Raw genomic sequence first — 23,752 nt, 5'->3', positions numbered from 1 at the left:
AAAAAAAAAAAAAAAAAAAAAAAACCAAAAATGAAGTAAGAACAGAGGGAATACTTTTGTTAAGGATAAGCATCCAATGCTTGAGTTATTTGCTTTGGATCCAAGAGTTAAAAGAAAAATGGCTGACCAAAGCAAATAAGACATTAAACTAGATAAGTATCCAATGCTGAGTTATATATATATATATATATAGGGAGCGGTATAGGGATGCTAGCGGGATACAAAGGTATTAGGAACACTAGCAGGGTACTAGCCGTTGGATTTGTTTATGCTAAATATAACAGTTGGATTAAAAGAAGAGTTCTAAAGTTTCAATCCACCGCTACTACACTTTATCTCTCTTCTAGTTCTATCTCCAACCAAGTCTAACGATTCAAGCATGTCGGAACGCTGCCAAACGCTGCCAGAACGATTCATTGTCTACCTCTCCATTAGAGTTTTGGCAACCGACAAGCAAAGGCGAGGGAGAGAAAGAAGAAGCATGGGTGGTCTGAGGACCAAATATATTGGAGATATCGAAATCTTCATCGGATGTGGGTGGGAGCTAAGGACACCATCTCTCTCCTAGTTCTCTGATTCAAGAGAGACCCAATTCCAAATCCAATTCTGGATTTTATTTGATTTCTTATGTAAAACAGGCAGATTTGGATAGTTGGGTTTTGGTCTTTGTGCACGGCGCTCTGTTTTTCGTTTGTATATGTCTTTTGATTGAAGTTTTAGGGTTTTGACTTGGAGCTTGTGGAGAATATGGTTTACCATAAACCTGTGTGCTTTAAGATCTTTAGCTTACATCATATCCCATAGAGCTTCACGGAAAATCTAAGAATTTTTTCCTTATTATATACAGATGTTAATTAATGGGGGAAGAGTAAATTTTCGACAGAAATTCTTGGCTCTGAAATTCGCTCCAACTTCAAAACAAGGTTGTTGTAAACCTCTTTGGCATTAAGGGAATCTAATCAGAGCATCTCCACAGTTGTTTTAGCAGCTTCCAATTGTAGTAGAGTTTCACTAACAAGTGCCTGGGCCCAAGCTTCGGATTCTTTAGACTCTTTGAGTTGAACTTTCATGTTAGCAACAACAAAAAGGGTTTTTTCTAGGTTAATTTTTAATTTCTAGAGCTCAGATTCTCCAGCTTCTACCTGCTTGGTCTAGGCGCTCTTAGACTCAGCAACCAAATTAATTATTAATGGGGGAGAGGGAATCGGAACCGGAATCAGAACCAATGCCGAAGCTGGAGATGGAGAGAAAGAAGAGGGGGAAGGAAAGTAGCGACAAGAGAGTGGCATAGATAGATTAGATACACACTATATTTAATCAATGGCATAGATCTGATCTGATCTATATATAAATGTATATATATATATATATTGCATTTAAGACAGCTTAATGACTCAGCCATGTCATATGTTAACACAAAATCCTCACCAAATTGTTAAATTAATTAGCCCCTCCTAGGCTAGTAGCTAGGCTCCTGGTAATGATTGGGTTTGGGCTATTAAAGCCCACAAACATACAAAGATGGACCAATGCAACTTGGACTTGCTGGGACTAAGTCAAGTCCAAGCACCAAGGCTCGACATACAAAAACTTTGTCTTCATGCCTTTGGCCTCCATATGTTTTGGCTACGGCCACTCATTATAAAATTGTATATCACCCCAAATTTTGGGTTCTCTTCAGAAAATATATATGTGAGAGAGTTTTTCATGATGTTAGTGTGGAAAGGAATTTGCACGGCCCATTAATGGTAGTGCAGAGAATGATTAATCATGGTTTTAAGAATTAGTATGAGATCAACTAGGACTAATATCTGACACAGATTGCCCGATAGAACATGGATCTGGTTTTTTTTTTTGTAGTCTATATTGGAATTGATAGCAATCGATACAGTCATAGAAATAATGAATTAAATTATATAGATATCATCCAAATGAGGCCAGGCGGCCAGCATGGTACATGGGTCAGAACTAGAGAGACCGTGGATTTTAAAACTAGAAATTAGATCTGTTAAGTTTGTTTCGAATTCTTGACCTGTTTTGAAGATTGACCCGATCCGACATATTTTAGTGGCTCCGGGCTTGGGCCAATCGTATGGGGGTGCGGGGGCTACATCCTCGCGGTATGATTTGACCGGATTGACCGCGACCCCATGGGTCGACCCACGATTTGGAGTATATATAATGTACTGTTACTTGTTGAAAAAGTCATTGTATTTTGGCGTTTTTCGAGCTAGGGTTTCAGGACGAGTTTTTCCTCACCGCTGCTAGGATGCAATCTCTCTTCTGCATAGTGAATCATCTTCTTCTTCGCCCGGGGACGGAGCACACCACCCTGGTGTGTGAACCTCGTTAAATCTCTGTGTCGTACAGATCTATCGTCTCTTTATTATTCGTGTTTCTTAGTGTTTGATCTTATAAGATCTATATCAGTCCTGACCAATTTCAAACTGAATTGGATCAGAATTTGTCAGAATAGGTGGAAATTGGCTAAACAATGCCCTAGTTTTCGTATCAATTGATCAAACTCGAAGAGAGAGTATATCTAATTCAAATTTTGAAATTGGAACCTTGACAGAATGTGTTAATGTGGATCCTACATCTTATCATGTGAGAAGACACATTGGAATCTGCACTCTTTCATCGTGTGCTTATTTATCTTAATAATATTTGCCCATTTGTACCTATTTGTGTATATATATACACACACATCAAGTAGCTACTTTTATAAGTTTAAAGGCTAGAGTTGTTTGAGGCTTGAACACATGCTCAACATTCCTTACTCTCTTAGTTTCTTGTTTGTTTGTGGTATGTCCCAATGAAAACAACATTACATAAAGCCTATAGTCACCAGAGAATTCCTTCGTAGAAAAACTCCAAAAACATGATTTCAGCGTTTTGGCTCCACCCATTATGTCTTCTAGTCATTGTTTCAAAAGCTTATTGGGAATCCTCCTCAAAATTCTAAGTGTAGGGAATTATTAAACTTCCTATCTTTTAACTTACTTGATTCTCTTCATTTGCTTTCTTCAGATTCTTCTCATACTCTTTCTTCCTCTTTTGATTCCCAATCCTTTCCAAAGCCAATATAAAAAAAAGCGAAAAACCTTGTTCTTATACTGCAAATAAGAACAAACTCAGTCAGCTTTTTCCCTGCTATCAAAAATCTTTGTTTAACTTGTATGTCTAAACTGAAAGTGCACAAAACCATGATGTGGTAGGAATTAATAAAACTACATAGAACTATTTCCTTTTGGCAATCTTTGAAGAGTTTGACTTGTCTTTCGGGAAATTGGGTTTTAATATCCATTCAAACCTTCCAACATGACTAGCAAAGCTATGGCAGATTCAAAATCACTTGACTAAAAGGGCAATTAATAATAATGGTTAATTTAGCATTGCCTGGCACATGAATTAATCAATTTATTGTATCTATACATATGTGAAAGTTTTAGTTTTCATGTGTATCATACATATGTGCAGCAGCTTCTTTTGTTACCATAGTCGGAAAATCATGTTTTTAGACTCGCTCGTCTCGTCCTCAACAAAAATCGGTGATTCGGGGCGAGTTACGTTTTTGGCATTTTCTTATGAAAAAAAAAAAATCAAAAACAATTGAAGAATCCCAAATATATAAATTTTCGTTGCTCTATAGATGGGGAAGACGAGTTACAATATATACATATGATTATGGACGATAACTATTGTCTAAGGAAAAAGATGGGGGGGGGTGGGGAAAGGAAATGATCAAATAATAAAGTCATAAGCTACTCGAGAAGACTTGATCCAAGTCTTATATAATGCAACTCTTGCTTTTGATTTTTTATTTTTTGTAATGCTTAACTCGGGTGACTTATTCAAGACTTGATTTTCCAACAATAAGAAAGAATTTACCAACTCGTTGGTCTACCACTAGAGGCTTATCTAGTTGGACCTCTTTAAGGTGAAAACTTGTCATGTAATATGATAGATGGGGCCCAACAAGTAGGACTTAAGATCCCATCCCCATATGTCAAGTTTTAACATAAATGGAGTTTGTCGCATGCAAAACAAGGTTTTGAAAACTCAGGATTATGAATGACTATAGAAAGGTGCATGTTAATACATGGACTACTGGAAAAACACACAAGTGCATAGATACACATGAGAGGGTATTTGATTGAATTTAAGTATGAAAATTAATACATTATCAATCGATAATTAAATTGTTCTCAGTCTTATCATCTTGCCACATGGTAGAATTATATGGACTGTTATGATAACCTTATCTAGTTGGGAAAATGAAATGACATGGCCTATACACTGCTGGTTACTCATGTTGATGGTGGTCATCAATGGATATGTTCATGCTCATGCACATTCACATTGACAAGAAGAAGAAAAATAAAAGGGACAGAGAGCAGGCAAGTCCTCATCATTATGCTATGATGGAGATGGGGGAGCAAGGAAGAGGGGGAAAATGGAATAATAAGATGAAGGATGACAAGGGACATATCCTCTTTTTTCTTTTCTGGGTGTGTGGGCAAGTATTGGCATTAATATGCAGTGAGGGATGAATTGATTGAGTAGTCTATTTGAAGTGGGGCTAGCTTGTCACAGGGGCCAATGGACAACCAAACGGAAACAGAAAGAGTCCTTCACCTCCGTGTGTGTACAACTATAAAGAGAAGTATCACGGGCTGGGACAGCAGAGCACCAAATCAAGCCAGGAACTTAGACATTGACCTGGTCCAAGGATCTTTCCCTTTTCACATGTATATTTGATACTGTGACCCTCTTATGATCTTCGTCCCCTTACCTTACTTTCTAGTGGACATCCAGCACTAGTCCTGGATAAGATTTGCCAAGTTAGAGATAGAGAGAGAGAGAGAGAGAGATTTAAACCATAGTTTTGAAAGAGAGGGGGACTTGAGGTTGTTATATATATCTGTATTATCAAATCGAAGGCAATATAAGGGAAGGAGACTTGAGATTTGAGAATGTTTAAGAGTCTAGATTGTCTTCTAAGTCTCAGGACTAGTCAATGTGGGATATATATATATATATATATATATTTTTCTGACAAATATATGTTTGAGAGAAGAGGGGTGGGAAGGGAGTGAGTTATCTTTATTGGTGTTGAAAATGACTGATCAGATGATACATGTTAAGATTGTCAAGATTTTTGATGCTACATGAGATTTGAGAATCTGTGAGAGGGCCAGATCCAAAAGCTCAAACTATTGGGTGGAGGGATTAACAAACACGGGACAGAGAAAGAAGGATTCAAAGGTTATCGATGTTGGACTATACTCTCAGTACTCCTCACTTGCATGGATGAACAAAGATAGGTCTAGAGACACTTGCACCATAAAACTCGCTTTGATACATGTTGGAGGGTCCAATCCAAAATCTTAAGTAATTAAATGTAAAGAATTCCTCAAACATATAAAGGCACTAAGGATCAGAACAAACTGATGTAAGATAATACCTCCCTCTTTAACTTTCCAGAAAAAAGAAAGAGAAAAATAGAACTCTATCAATGAGCAATCAAAACAAATCTACAGGAGTTGAAGATCCTAAGGTTCATTTCCAGAAGAAAAAAAAAGAGAGAAATAGAACTCTATCAATGAGCAATCAAAACAAATCTACAGGAGTTGAAGATCCTAAGGTTCATGAAAATTTATATTGAAAAGAGAAAAATCTGTAGTGGTGTAGACTGTAAAATAATTTGTTCATCATGACCGACAAAACCTCAACTTTCAGATGAGACAACATCCCTGGCGGCCTTGCCGGTCACCTCACATGCCTCGTAAGTCCTATGTCCGACCCTCACCCTCACTCCTTATTATACCTAAACAGCAAAACCCTGTCTCTCTCTCTCTCTCTCTCTCTCTCTCTCTCTCTCTAACACTGAGACACCCAGAGGAATAGAGACTTAAGGAGGAAAAACAGATCAGACTGTTTTGCAGCCATAGGAAAGGATATATACCTTTACAAGAAAAAAGATTATTTGCATAGTTCCACAGCCTCAGAGATAGTGATACTGATATGATGAGTTTAAGGTGGAGGAGGGCTTTTGCCCAATTTTACTTCAACAAGTTCTTTTGGGGATATGGGTTTTTTTTTTCCTTTTCCCACCAGCCAATCCCCATTGTTCAGTCATTTTTCATCTGAGCAACTGAAAATCCCCCCAAGAACCTGAACCGTCTATTTCCTGATTCATTTCAGAAATTCCATTTACTGGATCGTCCCCCAAGAGACCACTCCGAGTCTTGTCTCTTTCTCTCTCTGCTCTCTCTTCTGAATATCTGATGAAACTCTGAATTAACTCTCTCTCTCTCTTTCTCTCTCTCTATACAAGTCTATGATTCAGTTTAATGAATCAACATCGCCTCCATTCCACCATGCAATTATTCCTTGTTCAAATGTGAAGATGAACAAGAACCCATTTGAGAGGACCAGGTCTTTACCTGGATTCCCTACCCAGAAGGCACTTGGGAGCTTTGGTGATGCCAATTGCATGGAGCAACTCCTGGTCCACTGTGCAAATGCAATAGAAAGCAACGATTCCACTCTAGCCCAACAAATCCTTTGGGTTCTCAACAACATCGCAACACCGGATGGTGACTCTAACCAACGTCTCACTTGCAGCTTCCTTAGAGCTTTAATAGTTCGTGCAGCCAAAACTGGGAGTTGCAAGATCCTCACTGCAATGGCCCAAGACTCCAATTTATATCTCCAAACCCATAAGTTCTCAGTGGTGGAGTTAGCCAGTTTCGTAGACCTCACACCTTGGCATCGGTTCGGCTTCACCGCCGCCAATGCCATCATATCAGAAGCCATTGAAGGTTTCTCCGTCGTCCACATCGTCGATCTAAGCTCCACTCATTGCATGCAGATCCCAACTCTGATCGATTTAATCGCGAATCGCCCCGAAGGCCCGCCGTTCATTAAGCTTACAGTCGCCGGAGCTACTGCCGATGTGCCGCCTATACTAGACCTCTCTTACGAGGAATTATGCTCAAAGCTAATGAAATTCGCGAGGTCTAGAAATGTAGGATTGGAATTTAGGGTTATTCCTTCGAGTTGGTGCGATGGCTATGCTTCGCTTATCGATCAAGTGCAACAATTGGTCGGAGAAGGTGAAGCTCTCGTCGTTAACTGCCACATGATGCTTCATTTCATACCGGAAGAGACTCTTCGGACATTGTTTCTTAAAGCGATTCGAGGATTAGAACCGACGATTGTTGTTGTGGTTGATGAAGATGCAGATTTCACATCAAATGACTTGGTTTGCAGATTGAGATCAGCTTTTAATTACCTTTGGATACCTTATGATACGGTTGATACGTTCTTGCCACAAGGGAGCAAGCAGAGGCAGTGGTATGAAGGTGATATATATTGGAAGATAGAGAATGTGATAGCACAAGAGGGGTTGCAGAGAGTGGAGAGACTTGAACCCAAGAGCAGATGGGTTCAGAGGATGAGGAATGCTGAATTCCGGGGAGTGACATTTAGTGAAGAAGCGGTTTCAGAGGTGAAGAACATGCTTGACGAACACGCAGCCGGGTGGGGATTGAAGAAGGAAGAAGATGATCTTGTGCTTACTTGGAAAGGACACAATGTGGTCTTTGCCACTGCTTGGGTACCTGCCTAGCTAGATTAAAGTAGACACTTCTTTTTCATCATTTTTTTTTTTTTTTCCATTTTTTAGATTGTTTCAGTCTCTGGCTAACCAAGATTCTTCTACATTCTGTCCTCCACGAGTACTGGATGTGATGAGGAGCTTGTACTTTTTGAGGGTATTAATCTGTTTCTGCTATTCAAACTTTCCGTTTTCATGATTGGTACGTATATAGTAGGATACTTTCCTTAACTATTAACTTTTAAGGATGAGTTTTACCCAAGTCCCAACAGAACCATACTCAAAGGTTTCAGTGTTTGATTTTTAAACTGAACGAGCTTTATTGTCTTCTAGCGGAGAACTAACTCAACCCAAACAAATAGCTAGGGATTTAGGTTGAGATCAATCTAGTTGCTACATAAATTTCTCTCTTCTTGTGAGATTTTAATTGCCAAATTGGCGGATGGACAGTTCTCTTTGTTGTTTTTATCCTATGTGAAGATGTTAGTAAACAGAGCTGTGCAAAACCAAGAACAAGAACAACAGGCCTTTTACGATAGTTATCCTGGAAAGTGGAATCAATATCCTTCCCCCAAGGAGTGCAACTCCCTTTCTCAATCGTCAAATTCAATCTCTGACACTGAAAGTGTGTACAATCCTCTAACCTAATATCTCAAAGCATGCTCTAAAGAAAAACCATTATTTGGGTTGAGAATATGTTTTTAGGCAATTGAACAAAAAATTTGACCTAGTTGGACAGTTTAAATTTAAAAAGGGGTCATGTTAGGGTTTGTCAGGTGGATGGGTTCTTAATTGTTATATAGAAAGGAATCTTCTCCCGTGTATATGAGCCAAATATATTAACCAATTTCAACCATATATGGCTCACCATGTGGAGAAATATTTTTTTTTCTTCCCTAATAGAGTTGACTCCTAAAATAATCCTCAAAGCATCACGTTGACGCATGGTAAAGTTATAAATAATACTGCAAATTATCCATACTAGAAGATGATTTGGGCAATACATTTAGCTCTATTTATGGTGGAAAAAAAATATTTTGCTTGATTTCTAATAGAATTATCTATGGCAAATTGATGCAGATTGATGACAACAAGGAATACGACTCAATATTATCCACTTTGGACATCTTGGTCTAAGGCCCGGAGACTGACTAGTACCCGCACAATTTTGAAAAGGCATGATGAAGAAGTGAAGACTCCAATCCTTACATGGATCACGGTTTTCCCTTCGCTCACCAATGTAGGTTATTCTCTCCTAGGACAAGTTTTTACCCACAACATAGATAAATAAGAGAAAATGAACTTAAATAAAATAAGTCGTAGGTTGGGTCTTGGTCTAATGGATTTTCTATGCAATATGCCACTTTAATGAACCAAAATATTAGTAAGTGGTAGGAATACATGATTTATTTTATGGAAAGAGAAGCCTATAAGGCAACGTGGCCCTTGCACCAGACACAATGTGTGAAATGACCATCCCATCCTCATGAAAGGCGGAAATCCTACTCATGTTGATGCTTCCACATACACTAACATTGGTCCCCAGGCTAGTGTAAGGGCCACACTGCCTTTGAGGAAGCTTCTCCCCTTTTTTTTACTAGTTAGTCTTGCAGACTATTTCTTTATTTTTAATTGTTATAAAAGTGTTTTATTTAAGCTGGGACAGATCTCCATAAATTCAGTTTTGTTTCAAGTCAATCAAAACTACCTCCACAGCAAGGTTAAAGGATATTTAGGCTCAGTTTGAGTTTGTATTTGAGCCTACATAGTAATTTGATGAATAGAAATTGACTCATGGGGCCCTTTATTTCTGTGAGATTCAGAGCTATATTTTGCTGTGAGATATTATAAATCCTTCTGGATTGGGATGGCTTGATGAGATTCCAAGCTTGGGTGTCGTGGGATGCCAGCTTAGAAGATCGGTTAGGATTCCTGATTCATATTCTTCCTTTCTTCTATCATTTTCTTTTATGCATTAGTAGTTTAAAATTAGATTTCTTCATTCTAACCCTGAACATCAATTTTTCTCGACTCTCATTTCTTTCAATTTTTCTCGACTCTCATTTCTTTCGTTTCTGTTTAAAGAATTAATACTAATCAATCTACTATATTCTTATTAATTCCCATTTTTATTAGTGGTTTAAAGTTCTAGTTTGATAACTTGTTTCGAAAAATTATCTTTTCCAATTACACTAGAAGAATTGCTTGCTATCATACTTCTTCTAGATCTGAGTTGTCAGATTTGATATTTGAAATCTAGTTTCAACATACATTTTTTTAGATCTATTAATGAGTTACTTCATATTGATTAATTTTCTAAAATGTAGTTTCCGGCATCGATTCAGAGAGTGCTTCAATTCTAGTTTTAAAATCTGTCATGGAACTGTTCCAATTTTATGAGAACTTTAAACATGCTAAATTGTTCACCAATTTTTTTCTTTATAATCTATGATCTGCAGCACTAACCCTTTTCTACGATTCTGCAGAAATTGAGCTTTCCTATGCCAGTATTATAAGTTGGCTCCACCATTGTTGAAGACCACTAGTTATGACTACTGTGTTAAATTGGCTGAAAATATCTTGAACACCTCTCACGATATAACTTAGCAGCATCAACAACGGCTACATATTTCCATTTCATCCGGAATGGGACAGTCATTTCATCCCTCACTATGTGTGCACACGGGGGCCATACTCCAGCACAACTGGAGTTGCAAATCCTTGGGATTAACTCTTGCTTAGATCGGGTGCTGTGTTGCATTGTATTCATCCCAGCCACAGCCCACGCGAGTTGCTGCACTTGGAGCAACTGAGACGTCCATTTCCAAGTTCCAATCACCACATAAAAGAAAAAACAATAGGCATATCACATGGCCAACTGCAATGAGCAAGAGCCAGGCCATAGTTGTTCCTCTCACAAGCCTCGTAGAGCACTAATATTAATTGGAACAATATTGGTTGGTCGATCAGATAAAACAGCCAAGATGGTAACTGGAAGTATATGTTAGTTTCAATAATCAAAAAGACTTATCTTCCATTAAGAACCAAATAAATCTATCAAAAACAATATTTCTTGGTTTAACAGTCTCATGACTTGCTTCTATCACCCTTCAATAAATCATTAACCATTAAAAGGATCATATGCTGCAAGAGATCTAAACACTACCACCAAGCCAAGCAAAGCCACGCTTAGAAACTCTCCACAAGGGGCCCAAACGAAAGGATTCATCACTTAACGGTACTGCAACAGAAGACAAGAAACTAGTAACTATATAACCAACCACAAAAAAATTCCAACAGAACACAACAAAAACCAAATTATTTAGATATTAAACCAATAATCTCAATAGCACATCAGACACGAAAGAACACACAGAGTGGAGAAGGGGGCATGGATGAAAATTTCTACTTGTTTTTTAATAAACATGGTTCTAAACCTTGATTGGATCAGTATCTGTATCGGCCTTCACCGATCTGATACTGATCCACGAGTAAGACATAAGAGTAAAATGGTAATAAAATTTACTTTTATTGAGAAGGGGCAAATCTGTTTATTACAGTCCAATCTATCATGATCCTGATTGGTATCGACCTTGATCGATCCCGAAACCGATCCCAAGTTTCATAACCTTGTCAATAAATGAATTAAAAACAAAACAATGGAAAAGAGAAGAAAAGAAAAACTCTTACATTGTCAAAAGAGAATTTTCATATGAATGAAAGGGGGGAGGAGGGGGGAGGAGGGGGGAGGAACGCCTTACAAATAACCTAAACTTCAAAGGAATATCAAACTGATTGCCAGTTTCCAGTTCTTAATCAACAAGATAAGAAGGTAAGGCTAACAAAAGTAACGAGGCAACAAGGAGAATAATAGAACCCTTTAGGGCTTGGGGTTATAGTTGTGATTCAGATATTTCAGGCTCTGCTATTGTCACAAAGAGGAGAAAGAGATCAAAGAACCAATAAAGATAGGGTAGACGTAGGGCTGCAAGGGAGTTTCAATGGCTGCACAGGACTTGCAGTGAATTTCGACTGGTGGTTGCAGTGCCAGCCAGGAAAAGAATCCTCTTTTCACTCCTCTATCACACAAAGGGCATGCAAAAAACAAGGATAGAAAAAAAATAAAAACAACCTTTTGCCATCAAATCTACCCTACAACCCCATTAAGAAGGAACTTTGTGTAGAATGCAAATTACCTAAATCCCTCGCCTTCAAACCCAGAAAAGTAAAACCTGAATATACTTCAAAACCCACAACATAATTTTCCTTCCCAAGTCCCATCAGCAAAAGATGGACTAAAAAGGAAATGTCACAAGTCCTAGTAGAGAGAAGGCAGAGATTACCATGGCCTGATTGAGGATTGAGGTTACTTCGTTACCTCCAGCCATCAAACTAGAACACAAAGCACTTCAACGCCCAACAAGTACAAATGCTAACTTTGTTACTTCCACCTTTATGTAAACAATCAACCACACCCTACTCTGAACAACATGCAGAATCTAAACTGTAAAAGAATAAAGAAAGCACCTCTCGACACATGGTCACGACAAAGATCAAATTTTGCTCAGCAAGAGAGAGTGTTGGTTGTGGGATGCGAAGGATAATGGGAGAGGCACAGGCCAGAGTCAAACGCTAAAGCATAATCAGGGACGTTACGGGCGAATGCTGCTATTTCCGACAAGGCACCCTCTCGCTCCCCCCCCCCCACCAGGCTCTCTCTCCCCCTCTTTTTTTCGATCGTCCCAGTTTTCTCATTGACATGGTGGGTTTCCTTTTATGACAGCGGTAGAAAATCATGAGTATTCCAAGACATTCAAAAATTAAATTTAGAATCTTCAATACACCCCAAACCTTCAAATGGCCAATAAAATGCAAGAAGAAATTGTGTGGTCTTGTTTCCTTCATGACATCCAAAGTCCAAACACACCCTAAGCATAATTCTAACAAAGTGTGGATTATTTAAAGAGAGGCTGCAGCATCTACACCTATAGGTTGAGTTTCCCTTGCATTTTCTTGGTGTGCAATTAAAGGAAAAGATTCTTTGGTTTAAATTTCAAATTTTGCATCAAGGACAAGAATTTTTCTATCACCACCAAAAAAAAAATCTCAGGAGTGCAAAGACAGAAAGAGGTAGAAAGAGATTTTGTGTGTGAGGGTGAGGGAGGAGAAAGCAATAATCAGAGGAGAATCACAGTCATACCATACTGTATAGGCTCAAACTCTATCCAAGAAAACCAATCACATTACCACTACATTGCTATTGTCTCCTAGAGATGGGAAATTTGGAAGCTTCCAATATCAATTATTTTTGGAGAAAGTGTCATTTTTACACATCATTCCTAATTATATTGTCCCACATGCCATTAAAGCGCAGAGTATATCTCTTATATACTTCCATATTAGATTTAATTGAACAAACCCAACCCAAGTTTGACTGTAAGAATCAAATCCTACCATAACTTGCACTCCTTGATGGAAGAATGCACTACAGTCTATATATAGGACTCTAGGTCCTCTCCTTACTCTACTGTCATTCTCATTATTGGAGTCATCACCAAGAGATTATTGAAGGGGAGTTAGTGAGAGAAACTTAGAGATCCATCGTGTTTGTTATAATAAAAATTGAGTGATAGAAAGCTAAAGAATGCGACAAATTCCACTCAATCGATGGTGAATGGTATGCATCGTTTCCATCTTTGTATGCTATGATTCATGAATGTATTGGCAATATTAGAGCCTTCAATACTAATTGTAGGACCTAATTCCTACCAATACATAAAACAATTTTTTTAAGGAATGAAACAAATATTTTTCCACTATATTTATAAATCACAACAAATCAAAAAGGGAAGTAGCTTCCCTTCTAGTATTATCTTGGTGATGGCTCCAAATAATGAGAATGACATCATAATAGATAGAGACCTAGAGTCCTACATATAGAAATTGTAATGCATCTTTCCATCAGTGAATGCTAAATAGAGTAGGACTCTATTCCCATAGTTAAACAAGATAATGAAATCCAAATACAATCTAAAAGATATTCTAGTCAAATAACTTAATTGATCATTGGGACAACCTAATTAGGAAATATTTGCATAAAAGTTAAGGCCTTATTTGTTTGACGGAGACAAGTGGAAAAGGTGAAAAGGGGTGGGAAACTTACAAGCTCTTCAAATGCAATTATTGTTTGACGTGGCACTCAATTTTTTACCACCCCACTCACACTCTTGACACTATTCATGGGAAAGTTGCTTTTGTGTCTCTCTCCTCCTATTTCATCTCTTTCCCATAGGAACCCACCTACCTCCATTTCCACTCTTAACCACCAAAACCCACCCCACTAAAAATTACATACTTTATTTTTTTCCAATCCTTCCCTTTCCTTGCTAATTCAACCCACACTCACAAGTTTCCACCCCATTTTATCCAGGCCTAAAAGTTGAAAAGTGTTTTGACAACAAGTGGCAAACATGGCAAACATGTAAATATATAATTACGATCCTCTCTCTAAACACTATGCACCCTGGAGATCTGTTTAAAGATTGAAGACCAATATTATTGACTATCAAATGAAGTACATTAGCACAGTATAATAAGGGGTATAAACAACCAAACACAGATTACGATTTTCCAGATACTATGTAAAAAGGCATAAAAGGTAGTCACAGGAATGCTATTAAGTTTTTATTGATGATACCTTGATAAAGCCAATTTCCTTGGCGTTGCTGCGGAAGCACTGCCTGCAACACATCAGCCCATACTTCCGGATCAATCCGTGAGGATTCCCGCACACTCGGCTGCTCAAGAGGAATATCAATATCACATCAACCAAACCTTACCAACATGCTCAAATCATAATATCATCATTACTAATATTTTCTTAACCACCAGAGATTTCAGGATATGTCCTTAACAATGCGGATTAATAGAAGTGAAAGACTAAATAAAAAAATAGATCTTCGTCGACGTAATCTCATTATAGGAAAAAAATAAACGGGCAAAAACAATCTACTAATACAAATTATTAAAGGTCCAGATAAGAACATAAATTCCCCATGGAAAGTCGAGCCCCTCGAATTCCTTTCCCAGCGTACAGCGTAAAAAGGATCAAGACTTACAGGTGCCTCTCGACCTTATGAAGATTGGTTAATTGTTATCACAACTTCAGAAGAAAACCCATTGGAATTCAAAACACGAAGGCTTGAGTAGGAAACTGAAACATTAACTCTTCAAGCTATTATGAAGGGATCACATACCAGGTACGAGATCCAGGGCCGTAGCTCTTTGGATGAGAGTTCCACACATTCGAATGCCCCATTCTTCCGCTCTCAAAAAAAAAAAACCCTAATTCACTGCTACTGCTGTCTGCAAGAAGAATGAGTAGTTAAAACAAACCGAATGCGTTAGGCTTTTATACTGAAACCCTAAAAGCCAAAAGCTTTCACACCGTTGGATTCCTATCAGTGGTTCCACTTTAAGATGCGATCCCATCCGTCAGAACATATGATGGATGCCCTCTTTGAGTTAGCCGTCAGATTGGAACTTACGTCTCGGGAGTCGGGAGTCGGGACTCGGGACTCGGGACTCGGGAGTCGGGAGTCGGGAGTCGGGGCATAGTATAGAGATTCCTCCTTGATGTGAATGACTGATATAGCCTTCATAACTAACTAAATACCAAAATCACTTTCTAAAACCTCCTGTTGTGTAAGAAGTCTGGAGTCTGGACCAGGCGATATTCGAACTTCAATCTTTACTGTATAAGTTTAATGGCGGAAAAAGCTTCATCATCGTCCGTTGTGAGGGTGGGTTGGAGATCTTCATCCTCTTTTTTTATCTTTTTTCTCTTCTCTCTCCACCTTTCATGTCCAAATTAAGCATCTTAAAGGCTTCATACCTTGAAATTGCAGGATGAACCAGAGTGTCTGCAAATAGAAGATGAAGAGGTCTATGGCGCTGACTCGGGCTGGGTTGAAGCACGGACTTCATGCGAACATCTGGGTTCTTTGTCATCTGATCTCTTGCATGTTCCAGCTCCCGATACCCCTTGCAACAGGTCAGAATCTCTGCCAGAATATGAAGCCGTCCCTCAATTGTTAAAAGATCTGAGAAACCTTAATAATTGCTTATATGATCGTAATCCTCCTGTACGCAATTCGCAGAGAGGGTAGGCACGATTTGGGTAGGATTGTAGAGGGATTGTAGAGGGATTGATGGTGAATTGCGTGTTAAGAAAGGGCATAGGGGATGTGCAGTCGCTCACTCTATGGAAATTGGAATGAGGAAACAGAATGTTCTGTTCCTCCATCTTGAATTATTCATGGGCTCATAGTTAAGGAACTCCATATTATTGGTGTATGTACCTAATGGTTCTGATGGGTGCGTGGCAGGATTAGCACTGATATCCTGCTTGTAGTGACCCAATCTGTTGCTGCCTGGTAAAGAAACAGGCAATGAGAACACTTATAGACAATCTGTTAGTTTGATTATCTTGGTCAGGAAAATGGATACAATGAAGGTTAAGTGGGTTTCTTAGTAACCATGGACCAAAAAACCACCTGAAGTTTCTGTTGAAGCACTTGAGCCCTTCTGCTTCATTAGACTATGGTACTCTGAAATTAACCTTTGTATTCATTTCTCTTCCACACATAGCTCTCACTCAACTATCTAGTGGTTGAAATCCTAGTCCAGAACCACTATCCAAATAAAATTACACCATTAAATTACAAAATAAACCATAATTGCACTACTGTATCCTGCCTAAATAGGTTGTTTAGATGTTGTGCTATAAACAAAAAGAAGCTAGATGGATGGTTTTGATAAACAGATGGTGATTAATTTGTGGCTGACCAGGGAGGCCAGCAAAATAGGTCAGTGAGGGGGAAGAAGTGAGGGTTTTGATAAGCGCTATAATTGAGTTTGGAAAGGCTTTTAGTTTAGGCTTGAAGGATTCCTATCAGCCATGGACAATATGGTTGTGCTCTGGAGTGATTGTTGGGTTAGTTTCAGGATAGAGTTCAAGGTTGAAGACCTTAGACTTTTAGAGAAAAAAATGCATTTATTCTTCTAGTAGGACATTTCTTGTTCGTAAACACACTAGCACTCATATGCTTTCCTATGATGAACTGAGTTTGAAATGTAAACCTTCTCCCAACAACTATACCATACCCAAACAACTAAGACTAAACTAAATAACAAATGTCTAGCGTAGTTGGTGAGCTGTGGTGCGCAAAAAAGCCAACGCTCACCAGGAGGCCTAGAGTTCAAGCCTCCGGGGATGTTATCGATAAAAAGAGGCTAAACTAAATCAAATTAAACTAATACTTTAAATCAACTCAAAACAGGTAAAATTAAATAGGACAAAGCTAATGTGAAAATGTACATCACCATGCCTTAGAAGTTTCCATAAGCCAAATCATGCCCTTGTTCTGAGATGACCTACTACTGATGAGTGATGACTGAACCCTCAGATAGACCCATGTGGACCCACCAGCATATCAAGGCCTAATCATGTTCTTCATCAATTGGATAATTTACATACTGGACCAAACCAAATGAACATGAAATCCACAATTGAATTGCTTTCCTAATCCAGCTACAACCACCGTAATTTTCCCATGAAATTTCTTTTCTGTTCTTCTAATCATTCAAGGCATTTGCTACTAAGTGATACAAATTGCCTTGGCCTGGTAGTTGACAGGCCTAACTTTCGATCATGGTCTGACTGCCTGGTCCGACCTTCAGTCAGAACACTGCTTGTCTGCATTAAAATGCATGGCTCACCAATTTGAAGCATTTTATATTCAGTTTATGTGCCTACTCAGCCAACCCCATTTAGTTGGGATAAGGTTATGATTGTTGTTGTCTTTATGTATACCTACTCAACTAGAATATCATTAGTAAAGTCCATATATTGGCATCTTTATAAGCATTTGGGAACTGGCTGTATACAGAAGCTCTTCTTTTTTATTAACAGTTTTCCTTTCTACTGCTAATGTTCTTACTAAGAATCTCATGGCAATGTCTTTCAAGATATTGTTTGACACTTTTATCTAAATATTTTGTCAGTGCATCTAACCTTGGATTTTGATGCTTCGTTGTGCTTTTCTGACTGTGTTTAAAGGGAGAGACCATCAAGGAAAGATTCCTGGTTTGTGCTGAACCTAAACCCCATGCGGAGTTCAAATTTAGATCTAAATGCTAATGCCCTAGAGCGTTGTATCTAAGCCCTGAAACGTGGTCTTTGAACATCTCTTCATTTCAGTTAGTTCTTCATGAGAATTAAACCAAAATGTTTTGGGGATGGAAGAGATTCACTAGATGGGCCTTAACGATTGAGACTTTTTGCTGGGATCCCAATAGATTATAATTTTTTGTGGCATTGGGAACAGGTTGCTTCTTTGGTTCCCCATGATCTTATTCAACATGATTGGACCCCTTCTCAAAAAAGCTAAAAGACCCTTGCTGTGCAGGGAATTTTTCTCTCTTGGAGGTTGAGTCTGCTAACTTCATTGGAGATATAAGTTGGCTAGGGAAGGTGTAGGTACACACCAGTTGTGTTTGGGCCCCTACCCGGTGGCGGAGGCATGTTTCAGTTGTAGACTGTTTTTAGCCTTGTCTTCTTGTATTCTATGGTGGATCCCATGTTGTACCATTTTTACCCATCTTTCTAAGTAATTGATTAACTTATCCCCCTCCACCCCCCCCCAAAAAAAAAAAAAATCAACTGTCAATCCAAAACTTTATTTCATTGAACTTGTACATTCATTTGCTCTTTCAGGTGCCATCATCCAGCAGAAAATTGGTTATGCCTGTGCTGTAAGGATGTCCTCTGCAGTCGCTTTGTGAACAAGCACATGCTTGAACATTTTCAAGAAACAAAACATTGTGTAGCACTCAGCTATAGGTAGGGACTAGTTCAGCCTTCCTTGATCTTTCCGATTCTTTCTTTATCGTGACTAAGGGTTTTTTCTATTCTATTTCTTTTGGACCAGTGATTTGTCAGTTTGGTGCTTCTCCTGTGATGCATATTTAGATGCTCAGGTGATACTGCAATTGCGACCTGTTTATGAAACTACTTACCTATTGAAGTTTGGAGAGCCCCCACCATTTCGGCCAGTAGAATGTTTGGAGGTCTGTGATAGTCAAATGAACAGTTCATCTTCAGGCTGTTGAAATATGATGCAGTAAATTTCAGTTTTATAGGGGAACCTAAATCACATTGGAGATTTTCCTGAGTGCATCAATTGCTTTTACAATGATGAGTACAATTCCTATACATTGTGAATGGTTTAATTGAAGGGAATTGTTTCTGGTGGTAATAATTCTATGAGCACTGTTACCCAAAAAAAAAAAAAAAAATCTAGGAGCGCTAATTTTACCCGCATTATGGAATGCCTGGGATCCCATCTTAAACACATGGATTACTTAGTTTGTCCTTCTGTCTCATAAAAGCAGCAGGAACAAAGGGGAGTCAAACTTTGTGGAAAAAAACAGTTTATTCTTTCATTATGCACCTCAACCGTTGGATGTTCATTGCACCTCACTGCCCATTGCAGATAATCAGGACTTGTACGTTCCTATGTGTAAAACAACCACTTCTATGGTTGGATCGAATTGAAGTATACCTTGTTTGAATCTGTGGGGGGCAGCCCCATGGGGAGTTAAAATTGTCTACAACAAGTGGATGCTCATTGCACCTCACCACCTCATTGTAGACGATTTTGACATGCCCCATGGGTGATGGCTATTATTTTAGAGCACCATGCTACATGGCCATGTACAGTTCCCTACAGACACCAATGGGTCGATTTATGCCGGCAGTAGTTTGACCATGGGATGGTTGTTTTTCCTAGATAGCAAAGGATTGGTACTCCCAAATTTTGATTTTATTTTAAAATTGGATGCTTCTGATTTATTGTTTTCTTCACATAAAAATTGTTTTATTTTAATTTTTAAGAGATGGTTTCCGGCATCTCCAATGTAGGCAGAATCTCCCATGTTACACCAGTGGCGGTGCAGCGATAAGTTTCGTCAACACCCCTGCTTTGTAGGAGAGGCTTTTTTTTTAATTATATAATCAACTATATTTGATTTTATTGCTTTATAAAACAAAACCGGTTTCCTAGCAATTGATCCAAGGGTTGACCCAGCGAACCCCCACCCAACCCCACAAAAAAAAAAAAACCCTTCAACATGCCTGATTTCTGTACTGTTTACCCTCATTGCTTCTTAGAACTCCTCATTAATTAGGGATGGTAACAAGGATAAGAACTATACCAAATATGATTTCCTCTCCTAATAATAGTGTCACCAAATGACTTACATACAATCCATATAACTGTTTTACTTGTCCGTCCACTTGTCAAAGTCTAGTGTAATGCCTTGAAGATCACATGCACGGTCTTTGCAGTCCAGTTTACCCCATCTTGCATCTACTCGCTGGCATGGGAATATAGGTTTTCCCAGGCTGTTCAAACAAAATATGGATTACATCCATTAGTAGTGAAAAAACTATGCATATCCAAGACATGGCCCACTGAATTGTTTTAAAGCAATCAATGTGCTAACATCACAGGGAGTAAAGGCCACCATCATGGAACCTAGGGTTTGCCATTTAACATACAGCAAATTAGACTAAATGAAAACACAGTACCTTCTGTTTACAACGTTGTGCACATGACAAAGCCACTGGGCAAATTCAGAATGTGATCCTGCCTCTACTGGATTTGCTCTGTCAAACACCCACACCAAAGAAACATGCGTCAGCTGATAGCTTGGAGTTTAAACAGTATGGAATTACTTTAGTGGCTGTGGATATATTTAATAAGTACATAAACAGTACCAGTTTCACAACTGACTGAAGTATCTTTAGCCTCTTTTCCAGCCATTGGAATGGGAACACTCTGGGTTTCACCAATTTCATGCTCAACCTAATCCATCCCATCCCATTCTGTGACACAAGGGTGTGGGATCGGTTGAAACTACCAAAAACTAGGGGAGGGTAACCAAAATTCAAGAAGGTTCATACTTCATATTATACCCTAACCACTGGGGATAAGGTGGGGAACCTGCTCCACTGGCATCCTTGTTCGACTCCCATATCAGTATGCATTCAACACAAGGGCCAGCCAGTGCTTATACCATTAAAATGGCTTTTTCCACGGACGAAACAGAGGTTGTGTTGGTGAACATGAATATATGCCAGATAAGGAAGCCCATCATAGGTTCCACTTCAATTTATAGGCTGGTTTTACAAGTATCAAAAATCCAGAAAGAATATATTTAGAGAATTTTGTTGTCTGAAAAAGACCTTATAAGTGGAAATAAGGGGATGCCAGCAACATCTACAAGCAGTATAAAACAAGGCTCAAGAATATCATCGTTCACTGCCGCCGCTTTTTTTTTTTTGGGGGGGAGAGTGAGTGCGGGGGTGGGGGGGGGGGGAGTGGGGGGGGTTGGGGAGGATGTACTCTGCATTTCATAGAATCATAGAATCATGCAGAGGATTGATGCAGGACATGCAAAGCTTTAAATAATTGAGGTAGGCAAGCAAATGAGAATGAATAAAGTACCTTAGTACTTCTTTGAAGTGATCCGCGCATTCCTGACATGGATAAATGCGAGATAATATACCCATCTGCATGCCAAAAAGCCCCAATAGTCCATTAGTCATACTTACCCTATTAGTAATAGCAACTTGGCGTCACACCTACTCTAGAATGTCGGAGATGAAATACATATTTTGAATATATATATATATATATTCATGTTGACGGATTTCATAACAATCAAGCTTTGAACAGATTGGAGGGACGATCCTAGCGTAGGCCGAGCTGGGAACTCAATGAGACTTTCCAGCTAGGGATGGCGGGTTTATCCCTTATCTCTCCTCCTTAAGAGCCCTTAGCGCATTCCATAACTGAATGAGCTTCCCCTGAGTCAACGTGGGCTAAAACGCTCAATTTTGAGCATACATTTCATACCAGCATATAGATTTATACAGGCCCATTCTCCTTCCAACATCCAATCAATGGTTTTACTAACTATTGGCTGCATGCACTCTTCATGGCTGCAACCTATATGCTCTAGATTTGAGCATACATTTCATACCAGCATATAGATTTATACAGGCCCATTCTCCTTCCGACATCCAATCAATGGTTTTACTAACTATTGGCTGCATGCACTCTTCATGGCTGCAACTATGTGCTCTAGTTTTAATTTTCCTTCTAGTTTCTGTTTCTATTCCTTCTTATTTTGTTTTCTTACTTACTAATTTCATTCGCCACTTTCTATTTTTGTTTTCACTTGCTATCTTTAGTTGCTATTTTCTATTGTTTCTAGTCCTAAGTTAAAAAATTCTAATAACTTTCTATTTTTATAACTCCTTAATATCTTCCATCTAACCGTCAGATTCACTTCTAATTTTTTCAACTCATTCCATACGTCAAAAATACCTTGTGACCAGAGTTGCAACCAGATCTGACCAGCCAACAACAGCATGCTGGTTTGTTGCTAATTATCCCAGCCTTCTGGTAATTAGATAGCCATTACGAGTCCACACAACCAATCAAATAGTCAAATCCAGTGAACTAGCCATCTTATCAATCTCCTAGTCCATATCAACTCGATATCCCCATAATGCTGGCCACTGAAGCTTCAACCTTTTTAATCAAAGAATTGATGTAGATTGGCTATATAGGCACTCCAAAAAGTAGCAAAGAAGAAGAAACAAGAAGGAACAAGCTGACTCAGTGGCAACTCGGTTCAACTCAGCCTTGCAGTTCTGAGTTGAAACAGGTTGGGCAAGTTTTGGTCCAGTTTCAGGTTCACACCCAAACAACCAGACCCTGGGGCATCTTTTAGGTGTTTTATTTGTTTTTTACTTCTATGGAGTTCCTTATATTAATTGTTTTAGAGTTCCATTTGGATAGAACTCTTATCTTATCCTTTGTGTAAGAAGAATTAGGACTCGTGTTCACAGCATAAGTAAAAGACTGTTTCCCCTTCTTATTTTTCCTATTTTAAATTCCTGTTATGACTAGACTTGCTCCTTATTGGCTGGAGCTTATTCCTAGGACTGTTATGTTTCAATTTTGGTTTTCTATTTAAGGGGCATGTAAGGCCTTTAGACCCCAATGATTTTGCTAGCTACTGTGGGATTCAGCAGCAACCCTTAGCGGGATTCTACGGTTTAGTAGGTAGGTCTCCAACAAGTTGTCATGGGAAGCTGAGTTTGCATCTTCTTCTTCTTCATCATCGTTTCTTCTCCATTATTCTTCAACTTCCATCAATCTCAGGTTTTGGGAATCCTATCTCAAGTAAGATACTGCCATGACTCCTAATCTGGCAGTTGGATTCAAACCAGATTTGAGGGAGTTGTTTTTTATTATGTTATTAAGTTCCTTTCAAAATATTACATCCACCTGAGTTGTTGATCCATTGCTAGCTAGTTTTCTTCAATTCAGGTTATAGTTACATCACTGTGATCCTGGTTAATCTGAGTTTCTGAAACCTAATTCTTTAGGCTTCTAGAAACCCATTAAGAATACCTAAAAAATAGGGCTTTGTTTTCCAACATGAGGGCATGTTCCCAAAAGAACTAAATAGGGTCCAAGGCCTACTGCAACATGGAAGACAGAGGAAAGAGTTTGAGGAACTTTCTCAGGATAAATGAAGTGAGGAAGTTTTCACATTGTCCAGGCTTCTTTCCTTCCATCATGGGGCTTCAAAATTGTGGTGATGGATCTTGATTGATTTTTCATTTTGGTTTGCGGTTCTCCAGGTTTTCTTTTACTAGGAAAATTATTTCTTTCGTTCTTTCTGCACAATTGATGGGATGGTTGTGTGATATGAATGAATTGGGGAGAGGTTTTCACCAGAGTTGCTTATCAAAATAAAACACTTCCGTGGACCTTTTATATCTGTGTCTTCATGCTAGAAAACAGCTTTATTGTCAAGTTCTGTGGAGGTGTAAGATAACTTTAATGCAACTTGAAGAATGATAAACTAAATGATCTGTAAATAATGTGTTTTACATTGAATATGCATTAATGCTGTTCACACAAAGTTCTTCAGTTTTCTAACAAGTTTCTTTTTTTTTTCTTTTTTTTCTTTTTTTTTTTTTTT

General features: G+C 38.6%; 4 protein-coding genes across 5 annotated transcripts in view; 2 read left to right on the top strand and 2 right to left on the bottom strand.

Moving 5' to 3' along the window:
* Positions 1-5,899: 5,899 nt before the first annotated feature.
* Positions 5,900-7,820, top strand: LOC122083722 (scarecrow-like protein 32). Its single transcript, XM_042651606.1, has one exon. The coding sequence runs from the start codon at positions 6,344-6,346 to the stop codon at positions 7,634-7,636; it is 1,293 nt and encodes a 430-aa protein (XP_042507540.1). The 5' UTR covers positions 5,900-6,343; the 3' UTR covers positions 7,637-7,820.
* A 2,808-nt stretch (positions 7,821-10,628) lies between these two features.
* On the bottom strand, positions 10,629-15,025 carry LOC122084083 (40S ribosomal protein S29). The gene is made up of 3 exons (XM_042652128.1): positions 14,881-15,025; positions 14,322-14,421; positions 10,629-10,865 (listed from the first exon to the last, which is right to left on the bottom strand). Exons 1-3 carry the CDS (start codon positions 14,940-14,942, stop codon positions 10,857-10,859), a joined length of 171 nt encoding a protein of 56 aa, XP_042508062.1. The 5' UTR covers positions 14,943-15,025; the 3' UTR covers positions 10,629-10,856.
* A 247-nt stretch (positions 15,026-15,272) lies between these two features.
* On the top strand, positions 15,273-18,945 carry LOC122084082 (histone deacetylase 6). The gene is made up of 4 exons (XM_042652127.1): positions 15,273-15,426; positions 15,532-15,677; positions 18,402-18,527; positions 18,616-18,945. The coding sequence occupies exons 1-4, from the start codon at positions 15,391-15,393 to the stop codon at positions 18,794-18,796; spliced, it is 489 nt and encodes a 162-aa protein (XP_042508061.1). The 5' UTR covers positions 15,273-15,390; the 3' UTR covers positions 18,797-18,945.
* A 904-nt stretch (positions 18,946-19,849) lies between these two features.
* LOC122084081 (FAD-linked sulfhydryl oxidase ERV1) overlaps positions 19,850-23,752 on the bottom strand; it is a 7,534-nt gene continuing 3,631 nt past the window's right edge. For both annotated transcript variants that reach the window (XM_042652126.1, XM_042652125.1), the window contains exons 4-6: positions 21,196-21,260; positions 20,277-20,354; positions 19,850-20,090 (exon numbers count right to left, since the gene is read on the bottom strand). In XM_042652126.1, the coding sequence (XP_042508060.1) occupies positions 19,967-20,090; positions 20,277-20,354; positions 21,196-21,260 (267 nt within the window). In that variant the 3' untranslated portion in view covers positions 19,850-19,966. The remainder of the gene's footprint in view (positions 20,091-20,276; positions 20,355-21,195; positions 21,261-23,752) is intronic.

Source organism: Macadamia integrifolia, chromosome 7 (genome assembly GCF_013358625.1).
Source record: "Macadamia integrifolia cultivar HAES 741 chromosome 7, SCU_Mint_v3, whole genome shotgun sequence".
NCBI classification, from domain to species: Eukaryota; Viridiplantae; Streptophyta; class Magnoliopsida; order Proteales; family Proteaceae; genus Macadamia; species Macadamia integrifolia.
Note: the sequence above shows the minus strand (reverse complement) of the source record. Positions and strands in the feature narration are given on the sequence as shown.